The sequence below is a fragment of the Oncorhynchus mykiss genome, chromosome 4 (genome assembly GCF_057628025.1).
Source record: "Oncorhynchus mykiss isolate SJ-2025 chromosome 4, ASM5762802v1, whole genome shotgun sequence".
Taxonomy (NCBI): domain Eukaryota; kingdom Metazoa; phylum Chordata; class Actinopteri; order Salmoniformes; family Salmonidae; genus Oncorhynchus; species Oncorhynchus mykiss.
In genome coordinates this window covers 21,225,257-21,238,896 of record NC_143025.1, presented here as the reverse complement: position 1 = coordinate 21,238,896, position 13,640 = coordinate 21,225,257, and the positions used below count along the sequence as shown (strand labels likewise).

The 13,640-nt window shown below is 40.8% G+C and overlaps 1 protein-coding gene across 1 annotated transcript; it reads right to left on the bottom strand.

The window, feature by feature from the left end:
- Positions 1 to 733: 733 nt before the first annotated feature.
- Positions 734 to 9,300, bottom strand: LOC110521492 (vesicle-trafficking protein SEC22b-B). The gene is made up of 5 exons (XM_021599077.3): positions 8,606 to 9,300; positions 3,619 to 3,728; positions 3,282 to 3,442; positions 2,575 to 2,721; positions 734 to 1,653 (listed from the first exon to the last, which is right to left on the bottom strand). Exons 1-5 carry the CDS (start codon positions 8,678 to 8,680, stop codon positions 1,499 to 1,501), a joined length of 648 nt encoding a protein of 215 aa, XP_021454752.1. The 5' UTR covers positions 8,681 to 9,300; the 3' UTR covers positions 734 to 1,498.
- Between the last annotated feature and the right edge of the window lie 4,340 nt (positions 9,301 to 13,640).

Sequence of the window (13,640 nt, the reverse complement as noted above, 5' to 3'; positions counted from 1 at the left end):
ATGCCATTTTCAGGTGCAAGAGTATGCCATTTTCAGCTGCAAGAGTATGCCATTTTCAGGTGCAAGAGTATGCCATTTTCAGCTGCAAGAGTATGCCATTTTCAGCTGCAAGAGTATGCCATTTTCAGCTGCAAGAGTATGCCATTTTCAGGTGCAAGAGTATGCCATTTTCAGCTGCAAGAGTATGCCATTTTCAGTTGCAAGATTATCATAAGCAAAGGACACCAGCTGCTGGCTGGGATAGGCATAGCTTGAAGAGCTGATGTATGAACCAGGAGGCCTACCAGTAGTTGGTCCTGTTAAACAAACATAACGATTTGAATGCATCACCTCACTTTAGGTCCCTTATTTAGAAAACTGAGCTGTTGACACATCTTCCTCTTATGCATTTAGAGGTCTGACTTTGACCTGGTGGTAAGTAAAGACCACAACTGGCTATGTGTCCAAAGTTCATGAAGAAGCACAGCACCGGGCAGGAATTCAACAGGAGGCTGCTGAGGGGAGGACAGCAATATAATGTCTGGAATGGAGTGGAATCAACCACATGGAAACCACATCTTTGATGTCTATGTTGTCATTCTATTTTTATTTATTTAACTAGGAAAGTCATTTAAGAACAAATTGACTCCATTTCAGCCATTATTATGAGCCATCCTCCCCTCAGCAGCCTCCACTGATCTATATTGATCCTGATTTGTGAGCAACTTTGTATTCTCTAGTAGAAATCAAATACTTTTGTGCAAATCACTTTATTCATAGCAAATGAAACAGTTAAGTTGAAATTCATTAACCCTGCCACAATTAGCATAAGCCAGCTACATAGCATTAGCTAGCTATCGTTCTCATCTAGATAAAACATGTTTTTTACATGGAGCCTTCAACTTGTGTAAACTTTTTCCAAAATAAAAGAAATGAACCCTTTAGACATCGTCTGGTGTTAAACTGGTCCCCTCAGTGTGGAGATGAAGGTGAATGAGACATATTATTTCTGCAGCCAATACCACAGGTAATGTGATTGATCACCCCAGTAAAGCAGGTTAACATTTAAGAAATCTCCACCAAACCAACATAATAGTAGTGTTATTAACGCCAAAGCCCTTATGATGTCCTCTGGGTAAATAGAATTACGTAGATTTGTTCTGTACTGCTACACAGTTATACACGATTAAATTGATAAGAGAATAATTGTTATCATACAGATTTTGGTAACACACACACAGGAAAATAAAATGTCCTCTGTCACACACTCACACGCAATACAAACACTCAACTCCAAGGCATAACCACTATAGGATGACTGTAATTGTTAATAAAACATAACATTTGTAATTACATGATAGATCTATGGACAGACAGTTGGAAAAATAACGTGCAGTGTCTGTCCCTACTTCAACAGTCTTGTGTTAAAAGGAGGGATCCCATATTGGATGGAATGTGTGACCACAGCTAAGCTCCTATCAGCTCTTCTTCTCCAACCCCTCCTGTCTCCTCTCCCTTCTCAGAGCCACCAGAAGCGGACATAGACGATGAGCATGATGAAGAAGACCCCTCCGGCAGCCAGCTTAGCATAGGTGGAGCGAGTGTTCAGGTACTTGGCGTCACTTCTGTACTTCTTCGACAGGCTGGACAGATTACTGGCCTTGGAGTCCAGAGCTGGATGTGATGCGAGTGGATCCAGGTGAGCAAAGAGAGGGAACAGAAACCAGAACAAATCCTCATTTAACACAAGTGAGAATGACATCTGCTTCCTCTTGTGACTTAAACACTATTCTTTGTCACAACTTGACAAACAGTATGTAGCTGAGAAGTGGCACTCCCTTTTATTAGTTAACCTAGTGAATTCTACCCAACATAATTTACATTTTATCAATGTGTTTTGCTGCAATGATGTGCATTCATGATAATGCAATAAGCCCTGCCCAAGTTAGACATCAGAGAATCATAGATAAAGGTTTGTGTAATAGAGATGTTTCAGCTATACATCGAGGACCTACATCAGCCATGCTCAACTGGCGGACTGTGGTCCGGATCCGGGGTTGAACGGGGTCAAAACAGACCTTGGGCCCCCTCCCCCAAGGTGCAATTTGGTCGTGTATGGGCAGTTTTCCTCTTGTTATGTCATTCACTGACAGACCTTAGATAGTAGGGTTGGGCAGCATCATACCATACTGCGGTACAAGGTATTACCAGCAGTGAACACAAGGGGTGCTATTTTTTTCCACAAAAAAAATGTAACGATAATAATAATAATAATTGACAAACAAAACACATTTAGGCAACAGTGAACTTGATCCATGAGTGGATTGATTGTCTCTGCTGTTACTAAGAAGCTTGATCTTGGAAGTTAGCAAACTTTGGTTGTCTTCAACAAGAGGGGTGTGAACATTTTGAACAGTTTTCAGTCGGATGGGTTGCAAGGTGGGGATTGTTACTATGCCGATAAATGCCTATATCCATCCGGACCTTTGCCACGGAGGACATTTGTGTGACCAGACCTTCTCAAATAGTAGTTCAGTACCCCTGACCTACATTATTGCTGTAAATCTATAAGAAGGACAAGTAAACCGACATTACCAGACAAGGCCTCCCCTCGTTGCAACACTTCCTCAATGTTGGCCACCATGATCCTCTGGACATCCTGCAGCTCTGTGTTGATGCTGCCCAGGTTCCTGCGGGCTCGGCTGTCTATGTACGACTTCTTGGTCTTCTGAATGTAGGTGTCTGTTGACAGAGGAAAACTTTGCAGGAATTTATGGCATATTTTTTCATAATTCATACTAGGGTATCCTTTTTCATCGCAGTCAAAAATAGGAAAATCATATGTTTTATATATCTCCACACTACGAGGTTGGAATACTACTGTACAATTCAGAAAATTATGATAATGCCATTTTAGTGTAAGAGCTGTTTGAAAAGACTGCGTTTAATGTTAGCCTGTTGTGGTGGGATGGAGTTTTGGACTGCCTGGTGACATCACCAGGTGGTAAATTTGTTAATATGCCAATAAGAAAGAGTTCCAAACCTGTCTGCCAATAACAGATAGTTTAGATTTTTCCCCTCCCCACTCAGACCACCTCCAGACAGTGGTAGCAAAATTCTTGCTTGGGAAATTGCTCTTTGCTAAGAAGCTATTTTTGACCATTTTAATTGAACAGAGTAAGGTCGTTAATTGTTACCCAGAAATAATTTAATATTGAGATAAGAATGGCTGCATTGGACCTTTAATCAACGTTGGGTTGTTAGTAAGGATTCTAATGATGATATATTTAATTGAATCTCACCAAACTCAATGAAGGAGTACGGTCGGGACACAGTGGGGACCTTCTTCCCGTGCTGTTCATGGAACTCTGCCTGCAGGTCTTCCAGGTAAGCAAAGGCAAGTTTTTTGTGAAAGCTTGCTTCAGACAGCACTAGGTAGACCACTCCTTTTTCTATGACGTAGCTGTTGGGAGAACCATGAGGGAAACATGAGAGTGGAGTGTCTGAGAAGCATAAAGGTCAGTGGATACCTGCTTATTAGTGCATGGTATAAGTATGTTAATGGTATTTTAATTGTGATGAGTGTTTTGCCAAGAGAGAGTGTCTGTGGTGTCTTTCCTCTAACTGGTTTGAACTCACTGGAAGGACATGGAGCCAGCCTCTAATGTGCAACGTGTGGGACTCTGGTCATTGAGTTTCCTGAACAGCTGTTTAGCCTGGCTCTGGTACTGTTGCAGGTCCCGACCCAACTAAACACGGAGGACAGAGCAAGATTATGCAACCAAGCATATTTAAGAGGACACTGAACCAATGATTGGGATCAATATAAATGTTATCGACAAAGAAGCGGGTGGTCTGAGTATTGTGAACACAGTAACACATCACAGGAACAATATGTATGATGTCCAAACATTGGTTACAGTGCAGAGAAAAGACCAACCTTCTCACTTCCCTTTGGGAGAGCAGATAAGAAAGCAAGGGAAACGTGTTAAAGGTCTTCAAGCAGGTGGCAAGACTCATATGTAGCCTACTGCAACTCATAAATACTACACATGTCCTAGAAATACATGGCTGCCTGATTTGCTACAACTACAAGAAAGTAACAAGGAGGAATGAAGTAGACCATCACAAATTGCAAATTAATTAAAGGGAGCAGAATTTACTCAATGGACTTAGTGTATCTCCTCTGGTTAATCAAATCGCTATCACAACATCATTCAGCACAGTACACAAATGGCTGTTCTGCATTGAACATTGGTCTTTGACTCACTACCTACACTACATGATCACAAGTATGTGGACACATGCACATTGAACATCTCATTCCAAAATCATGGGCATTAATATGGAGTTGGTCCCCCATTTGCCGCTATAACAGCCTCCACTTTTCTGGGAAGGCTTTCCACTAGCTGTTGGAACATTGCTGCAGGGAGTTGCTTCCATTCTGCCACAAGAGCATTAGTGAGGTTGGGCACTGATGCTGGGCGACTAGGCCGGGCTCGTAGTTGGCGTTCCAATTCAGCCCAAAGGTGTTCGTGGGGTTGCGGTCAGGGCTCTGTGCAGACCAGTCAAGTTCTTCCACACAGATCACAACAAACCATTTCTTTATGTACCTCGCTTTGTGCATGGGGGCATTGTAATGCTGAAACAGGAAATGGCCTTCCCCAAACTGTTGCCTCAAATTTGGAAGCACAGAATCATCTAGAATGTCATTGTATGCTGCAGCGTTAAGTCCTTTCACTGGAATTACGGAGCCTAACCATGAAAAACAGCCCCAGACCATTATTCCTCCTCCATCAAACTTTAAAGTTGCCACTATGCATTGGGGCAGGTAGCATTCTCCACTAGCATCCGCCAAACCCATATTCGTCCGCCGGACCGCCAGATGGTGAACTGTGATTCATCACTCCAGAGAACGTGCTTTCATTGCTCCAGAGTCCAATGGTGGCAAGCTTTACACCACTTCAGCCGACGCTTGGCATTGCGGATGGGGATCTTAGGCTTGTGTGCGGCTGCTCAGCCATGGAAACCCATTTCATGAAGCTCCCGACGAACAGTTATTGTGCTGACGTTGCTTCCAGAGGCAGTTTGGAACTCGGTACTAAGTGTTGCAATCGAGGACAGACGATTTATACGCACTTCAACACTTGATAGTCCAATTCTGTGATCTTGTGTGGCCTACCATTTTACGGCTGAGCCGTTGTTGTTCCTAGACGTTTCCACTTCACAATAACAGTGCTTACAGTTGACCGGGGCAGTTCTAGCAGGGCAGGAATTTGACTAACTGATTTGTTGGAAAGGTGACATCCTATGGAGATTGCATGTCTGTGCGCTCGATTTTATGCACCCGTCAGCAACGGGTGGCTGAAATTCACAAATTTGAAGGGGTGTCCATACTTTTTGTATATATATACACACAGTTGAAGTCAGAAGTTTACATACACCTTAGCCAAATACATTTAAATTCAGTTTTTCACAATTCCTGACATTTAATCCTTGTAAAAATGTCCTGTCTTAGATCAGTTAGGATCACCACATTATTTTAAGAATGTGAAATATCAGAATAATGGTAGAGAGAATTATTTTTTTCAGCTTTTATTTTTTCCATCACATTCCCAGTTGGTCAGAAGTTCACTTACACACAATTAGTTTTTGGTAGCATTGCCTTTAAATTGTTTAACTTGGGTCAAATGTTTCAGGTAGCCTTCCACAAGCTTCCCACAATAAGTTGGGTGAATTTTGGCCCATTCCTCCTGACCGGGCTGGTGTAACCGAGTCAGGTTTTATAGCTTGCTCGCACACGCTTTTTCAGTTCTGCCCACACATTTTCTGTAGGATTGAGATCAGGGCTTCGTGATGGCCACTTCAATTGCTTGACTTTGTTGTCCTTAAGCCATTTTGCCACAACTTTGGAAGTATGCTTGGGGTCATTGTTCATTTGGAAGACCCATTTGCGACCAAGCTTTAACTTCCTGACTGATGTCTTGAGATGTTGCTTCAATATATCCACATAATTTTCCTTCCTTTATGATGCCATCTATTTTGTGAAGTGCACCAGTCCATCTTGCAGCAAAGCACCCCCACAACATGATGCTGCCACACCCGTGCTTCATGGTTGGGATGGTGTTCTTCGGCTTGCAAGCGTCACCCTTTTTCCTCCAAACATAACGAAGGTCATTATGGCTAAACAATTATATTTTTGTTTCATCAGACTAGAGGACATTTCTCCAAAAAGTACGATCTTTGTCCCCATGTGCAGTTGGAAAACCATAGTCTGGCATTTTTATGGAAGTTTTGGAGCAGTGGCTTCTTCCTTGCTGAGTGGCCTTTCAGGTTATGTCAATATAGGACTCCTTTTACTGTGGATATAGATACTTTTGTACCCGTTTCCTCCAGCATCTTCACAAGGTCTTTTGCTGCTGTTCTGGGATTGTTTTGCACTTTTTGCACCAAAGTACGTTCATCTCTAGGAGACAGAACACGTCTCCTTCCTGAGCGGTATGACGGCTGCGTGGTCCCATGGTGTTTATACTTGCGTACTATTGTTTGTACAGATGAACGTGGTACCTTCAGGCGTTTGGAAATTGCTCCCAATGATGAACCAGACTTGTGGAGGTCTACATTTTTTTCTCTGAGGTCTTGGCTGATTTCTTTTGATTTTCTGATGATGTCAAGCAAAGAGGCACTGTTCGCTGCCTGCACCCGCACTCCGGACTAGCATCACCACCCTGGATGGTTTCGACCTAGAATATGTGGACATCTATAAGTACCTAGGTGACTGGCTAGACTGTAAACTCTCCTTCCAGACTCATATCAAACATATCCAATCTAAAATCAAATCTAGAGTCTGCTTTCTATTCCGCAACAAAGCCTCCTTCACTCACGCCGCCAAACTTACCCTAGTAAAACCGACTATCCTATCGATCCTCGACTTCGGCGATGTCATCTACAAAATAGCTTCCAATACTCTACTCAGCAAACTGGATGCAGTTTATCACAGTGCCATCCGTTTTGTTACTAAAGCACCTTATACCACACACCACTGCGACCTGTATGCTCTAGTCGGCTGGTCCTCGCTACATATTCGTCGCCAGACGCACTGGCTCCAGGTCATCTACAAGTCCTTGCTAGGTAAAGCTCCGCCTTATCTCAGTTCACTGGTCACAATGGCAACACCCACCCGTAGCACGCGCTCCAGCAGGTGTATCTCACTGATCATCCCTAAAGCAAACACCTCATTTGACCGCCTTTGCTTCCAGTTCTCTGCTGCCTGTGACTGGAACGAATTGCAAATATTGCTGAAGTTGGAGACTTTTATCTCCCTCACCAACTTTAAACATCTGCTATCTGAGCAGCTAACTGATCGCTGCAGCTGTACATAGTCCATCGGTAAATAGCCCACCCAACTCACCTACCTCATCCCCATCGGTAAATAGCCCACCCATTATACCTACCTCATCCCCATACTGTTTTTATTTATTTACTTTTCTGCTCTTTTGCACACCAGTATCTCTACCTGCACATGACCATCTGATCATTTATCACTCCAGTGTTAATCTGCTAAATTGTAATTATTCGCCTACCTCCTCATGCCTTTTGCACACAATGTATATAGACTCTTTTTTTTCTACTGTGTTATTGACTTGTTTATTGTTCACTCCATGTGTTGTCTGTTCACACTGCTATGCTTTATCTTGGCCAGGTCGCAGTTATAAATGAGAACTTGTTCTCAACTAGCCTACCTGGTTAAATAAAGGTGAAATAAAAAACTGAGTTTGACAGTAGGCCTTGAAAAACATCCACAGGTACACCCCCAATTGACTCAAATGATGTCAATTAGCCTATCAGAGGCTTCTAAAGCCATGACATAGTTTTCTGTAATTTTCCAAGCTGTTTAAAAGGCACAGTCAAACTTCTGACCCACTGGAATTGAGATACAGTGAATTATAAATGAAATAATCTGTCTGTAAACAATTGTTGGAAAAATTACTTGTGTCATGCACTATGTAGATGTCCTAACCAACTTGCCAAAACTATAGTTTGTGAACAAGAAATTTGTGGAGTGGTTGAAAAATGAGTTTTAATGACTCCAACAGAAGTGTCTGTAAACGTCCAACTTCAACTGTGTGTATATATAACCTTTATTTAACTAGGTAAGTCAGTTAAGAACAAATTCTTATTTACAATCACGGTCTACACCGGGCAAATTGTGCGCCGCCCTATGGGACTCCCAATCACGGCCGGTTGGGATACAGGCTAGATTCGAACCAGTGTCTGTAGTGACGCCTCAACCATCTCTTCCTCTAGCTACATCACATAAATTGACTAAATCTGTCCATTATGATTAGCTGCCTGTTACTCTGACAGCTGGAATAAAGCCATCTGGATTTCAATGATAGACACAATCAAACAACTAGCTAATAATATGGTTTTATTATGAAGTAGGTCTGCATAGATAGACACCGAATATATTATAAAATATATATTGCACACGTAGCTAGCTAGCAAGCTATCTGACAAGCTATTTTCCAATAGTTCGATAGCTACATTGAATTGCTAGTGTTAACATTAGCTATTTTAGCTAGTTAGCTGTCTGACATTGACAGGGAAAACCATCAATATTAACCTGTTCGTCCTCTTGCATTGATGCGGCCAGCGGCAGTCCATCAGCCAACCGAGCGATCATTGTCAGCAGCACCATTTTGGGATTGAAATGTCTTGTTCTCAACCAGCGTTGTTAGCCACAGTGTGAAAGCTATTATAATGACAGACAGCAGCTAGGGGTGTGTTCGTAAATTCAATCTGGAGAGCCAGAGTGCGCTCTTGGCGTTAGTAAATTCAGAGCGTTGTCAGATTGTCCGTTCGTAAATTCAGTGTTTCGCTCTCGGAGCGCTCAGACCGCACACTGGACGAGGGGTAGGGTTGATCCGAGAGTTCCTCACAACTGGCAAACAAACTAACTAAAGTTTGCTAGCTTGCTAGCTACTTCCGGACAAAAATGAGAGAACACCTCACTCTCACCATATTACTCGCCCCAGCAGAACTGGTTAGGCTGTTTTCATGTTATCTAGAGCGTTGGTGACTGTGTTGCTGGCAACAATTTAATGACGCTTTTTTGCCAACGTGTACTGACACCGGCCATATTCAACGCATGTTGAGCGTTCGTAAATTTATTCTGCGCTCTGGCATGCTGAAACGAGAGCGCTCTGAAGTCAGAGTAGATAGCCACAGAGAGTTTACGAAGGTACCATAGATTGACAAAGGTCTGTTTTCCGGGATCCTTAGGACGTCCCTACAATGAAGATTACGTTTAAAATGGGTAATGTTTGAGATTAGGTTTAGGGTATGGACGTCCCAAGGGTTCCTTATTGCACTAACTGATTGACAACCCAACATTACGGACGGGTTGTCACTAGTTACCACATGAAAACAAAAATGAGCTTTTTGGTCTTAATTAAAGTTAAGGGTTAGGCATAAGGTTAGCAGTGTGGTTATGGTTAAAATCAGATTTTAAGAAGATCAATTGTAGAAATAGGCGGGGTTTAGCCATAATTATAACTTTGTGGCTGTGGTAACTAGTGACAACCCTCCGAACGCTTTACACTGGCCTGAAATGTTCGTTGGGTATGTCACTCAAATCTCTAACCGTCCATCCCAGACAGCAGTATTCTCAAAGGTTCCGCGTTACTCGAAGCGAGAGGGATAATGGGGCCAAAAATCTGTCTTCTCCGCCAGGTGGGGTCGTTTATTTTTTTTCGCTCACCAAGCGAGGGGTTTTGGAAGGTGGTTTAATGAGTGTCGAATTTGGTCAACAAAAATGTAATAGATTTTTTTCCTACGTAAGGTTTATTTGATTGAATAAAAGTTTCGTAGTTCGTAGTCTGTTATGAGTTTACTGTGAAAAAGGACACTTGACATCCCGGAAACTTTGAGAAAAAAAACTTTCTATCGGAGTTGTCTCGAGATAGCTACGCATATTCATGACATGATGCTAGCATTTATTTTTTATTGACAACAAATACATGAGGGAACAGAAGTGTATATATAGATGATATACAATGGACAATTGGGCTAGGGGGTACAATATCACATTACACAAGGACCTTAAGGGACATACATACACTTATAATTCTAATAGCTTTTTTGTTAGTAGAGTTTTTAATTGTCTAAAAATTCTAAAATGTCTTACATGATTACAATGCCAAAAAAGATGCAACACTGTTTCTGGGTGGTCATGTGTTTTTTTGTTTGTAAATTTACATTTGTGAATATGAAATTTGTCCAAAAGAATAATGAAATTAATTACATAAAAATGTTTCAGCTTATTCCTATCCTAGTTAAAGAATCCAAGCAGTACATCTCTCCACAATAGTGTAAGACCTTCATATAAGTGTTCAATTATAAATCTACTGATGTCTTGCCACAGTTTTCTTACATGAATACAATGCCAAAAAAGATGCAACACTGTTTCTGGGTGGTCATTACAAAAGGAGCAATTTGAATGGATGTTTTCCTTAAACTTCTTCATATAGTGGTTGGCAGGATAATATTTATGAATCATTTTAAAGGAAACTTCCTAAATTTTGTTAACAAGTAGTGTTAACATGTGGCAACACACATATTGCAAAATAACATGAAGTTAAGGCCAGCAAAAGTAGAGAAGACATGATGAGGAATACAATTCCAGATAGAAGTGGGTCTTCTTAGGAATTGTTTTATCCAATTGATCTTAAAATTATTATTTAAGGTAGTAAAGTCCAGAAAATTCAGCCCACCATTCTCATAAGTGAGAACATAAGTGTTCATTCATCCTAATGTAATGGGTATGGTTTCTCCACAGAAAGTTGAAAAGCATCTGGTCTATCTCCTTGCTTATTTTACTGTCAAGATATAAAGCCTTGGTTATTAGGACTCTTCCTTTTAAAGATAAGTCCCTCTGTAGCCATTGACTTAGATTCTTCTGGGTTTTTTTAATAAGAGGGTTAAAATTTAGTAAGCCTCTAGACTTCTGATCCTTTGTAATGGATATGCCTAAATATGTAAGTTATTCTTTTACTGGAATACCATAATATGAAGGTGTCACACAATCTTTGACAGGCATGAGTTCACATTTATTCATGTTAAGATATAGTCCAGACGCTTTGGAAAAGGATTGTCTTTCAGAGCAGCGTAGCATCTCTCTTCATTGAATACAGGAGGATGTCAACACCCCTCATCAAATATTCAAACATGTTTTAAAATAACGAGATGTAACCACCAATCCAAAGAGTATGGAAGTCAAACGTTCAGGCCGCTGTGCAGACACCATGGTGGCTCTAGTACTCAGCCTTTTTAAACTGTCGAAATGGTTAAATTAATGAAAAATATGTCATTGTTGTAATCGTTTTTGTAGTGGGCAACAAACTATCATGTTAAATTATTTTTTACATATTCATTATTTGATATTGCACTAATTTCCCTGTTTGTTACTACTGCCTTACACAAACTTGCATTTTCACCCCTTAACATTTTGTGGAATTACACATCGTTTTTACCCCAAATTGGTTATGTTAGTATAAACGTATATAGTCAACACGATGACAATATCAATTGCTTAAAACAGATCAGTATCTTTGGTTTTGTACTGTTGATTTTGTCACGCGCTGTGGTTGTTCAGGAACGCCAAGTTAATTTTCGATCTTTCAAATGGCACGGAAAACTCAGGGCGGTCTCTATTTAAAAGTCACTGGCCACACACCAATTTGACAGTCAAACTATCAATTAAATAGCAGTCAACCGTTGTCACTGTAGAAATCCTTTGTCGCGTCGTGATTAGTTGAAGTCGACTAACATAAAAAGTGTGGTTTGTACCCTTTTCCTTGATGGCAGCCTCCCGAAATCAACATCCGACATTCCAAAATATTAGATATAAGCCTTCTACAAATTCTCATATAACAATATTCCAAGTTTCTGTGTGGTCTTTGAATAGTGATAGTTGAAACACCGCTTCATCCCAAACACTTGCCCCCTTCTATTGATTTCAGTGTAATATTGCTGGATTTTTTTTACAAAAAAAAAAAAAAAATGTAGCTAGCTGTCTTCTACAAATTGTATGGAAGTCCAGAGAGGACATATGAATAAAACAAATATGACCTCGTTATGTCATGATCACCACATAACGTTTGTTTTGTCTAGATTATGAGATAATTGTCTCATGATCACAACATAACAGAAGTTGTTTTGTCAAGATGAAGAGATAATCAAAAGTACCACTCATCATCAGTGGTGGAACTAGAGTTTTATACATGGGGTGGCCAAAGCTACTTCAGGGGGTCCATAGACCATGACAGAAAATGTGTGTGTAACCCTAACCTGGCATCTAAGGAGCATGAATTAATCCTATGATTGCTGATTAGAGGTAGAAGTGATAATTCACTTAACCAGGAGTTCTTTAATGTGGCAGATAGTGTGGTCCAAAAAGGTTACTTCACTAGAATTCTTGAACATAGTCATACTATGAATACCTCGGAACTGCAGCTCAATTTTACACACACACACACACACACACACACACACACACACACACACACACACACACACACACACACACACGGGAGAGACTTGGGTCACTCTGTTACCATGAATATATCATCTGGGTCTATGTGTTGAACATCCTAAATATTTTCAGAAAATACATCTCAAGCACCAAGGAGATAAGATAGCATGTGTGTTACATGAATTGCATAGGTTATTTACAAAAAAGTAAATGTACAAAAAAAACACACTGCAATTTGACATATCAAGCAGAAATGGACTTGAAAATATATATATATATATATATATATATATATATATATATATATATATATTTGGTGCCCATCAATATTACAAACTTAAAGTATTTATTTTGATTATTTTTTATTTATTTCACATTTATTTATCCAGGTAGGTTAGTTGAGAACAAGTTCTCATTTGCAACTGCGACCTGGCCAAGATAAAGCAAAGCAGTTCAAAACATACAACAACACAGAGTTACACATGGAATAAACAAACATACAATCAATAATACAGTAGAAAAATATATATACAGCGAGTGCAAATGAGGATAAGAGAAGTAAGGTAATAAATAGGCCATGGTGGCGAAGTAATTACAATATATCAATTAAACACTGGAATGGTAGACGTGCAGAAGATGAATGTGCAAGTAGAGGTACTGGGGTGCAAAGGAGCAAGATAAATAAATAAATACAGTATGGGGATGAGGTAGTTGGATGGGCTATTTACATATGGGCTACGTACAGGTGCAGTGATCTGTGAGCTGCTCTGACAGCTGGTGCTTATAGCTAGCGAGGGAGATATGAGTCTCCAGCTTCAGTGATTTTTGCAGTTCATTTCAGTCATTGGCAGCAGAGAACTTGAAGGAAAGGCGGCCAAAGGACGAAATGGCTTTGGGGGAGACCAGTGAGATATACCTGCTGGAGCGCGTGCTACGAGTGGGTGCTGCTATGGTGACCAGTGAGCTGAGATAAGGCAGGGCTTTACCTAGCAGAGACTTGAAGATGACCTGGAGCCAGTGCGTCTGGCGATGAATATGAGTATGAAGCGAGGGCCAGCCAACGAGAGTGTACATGTCGCACTGGTGGGTAGTTTATGGGGCTTTGGTGACAAAATGGATGGCACTG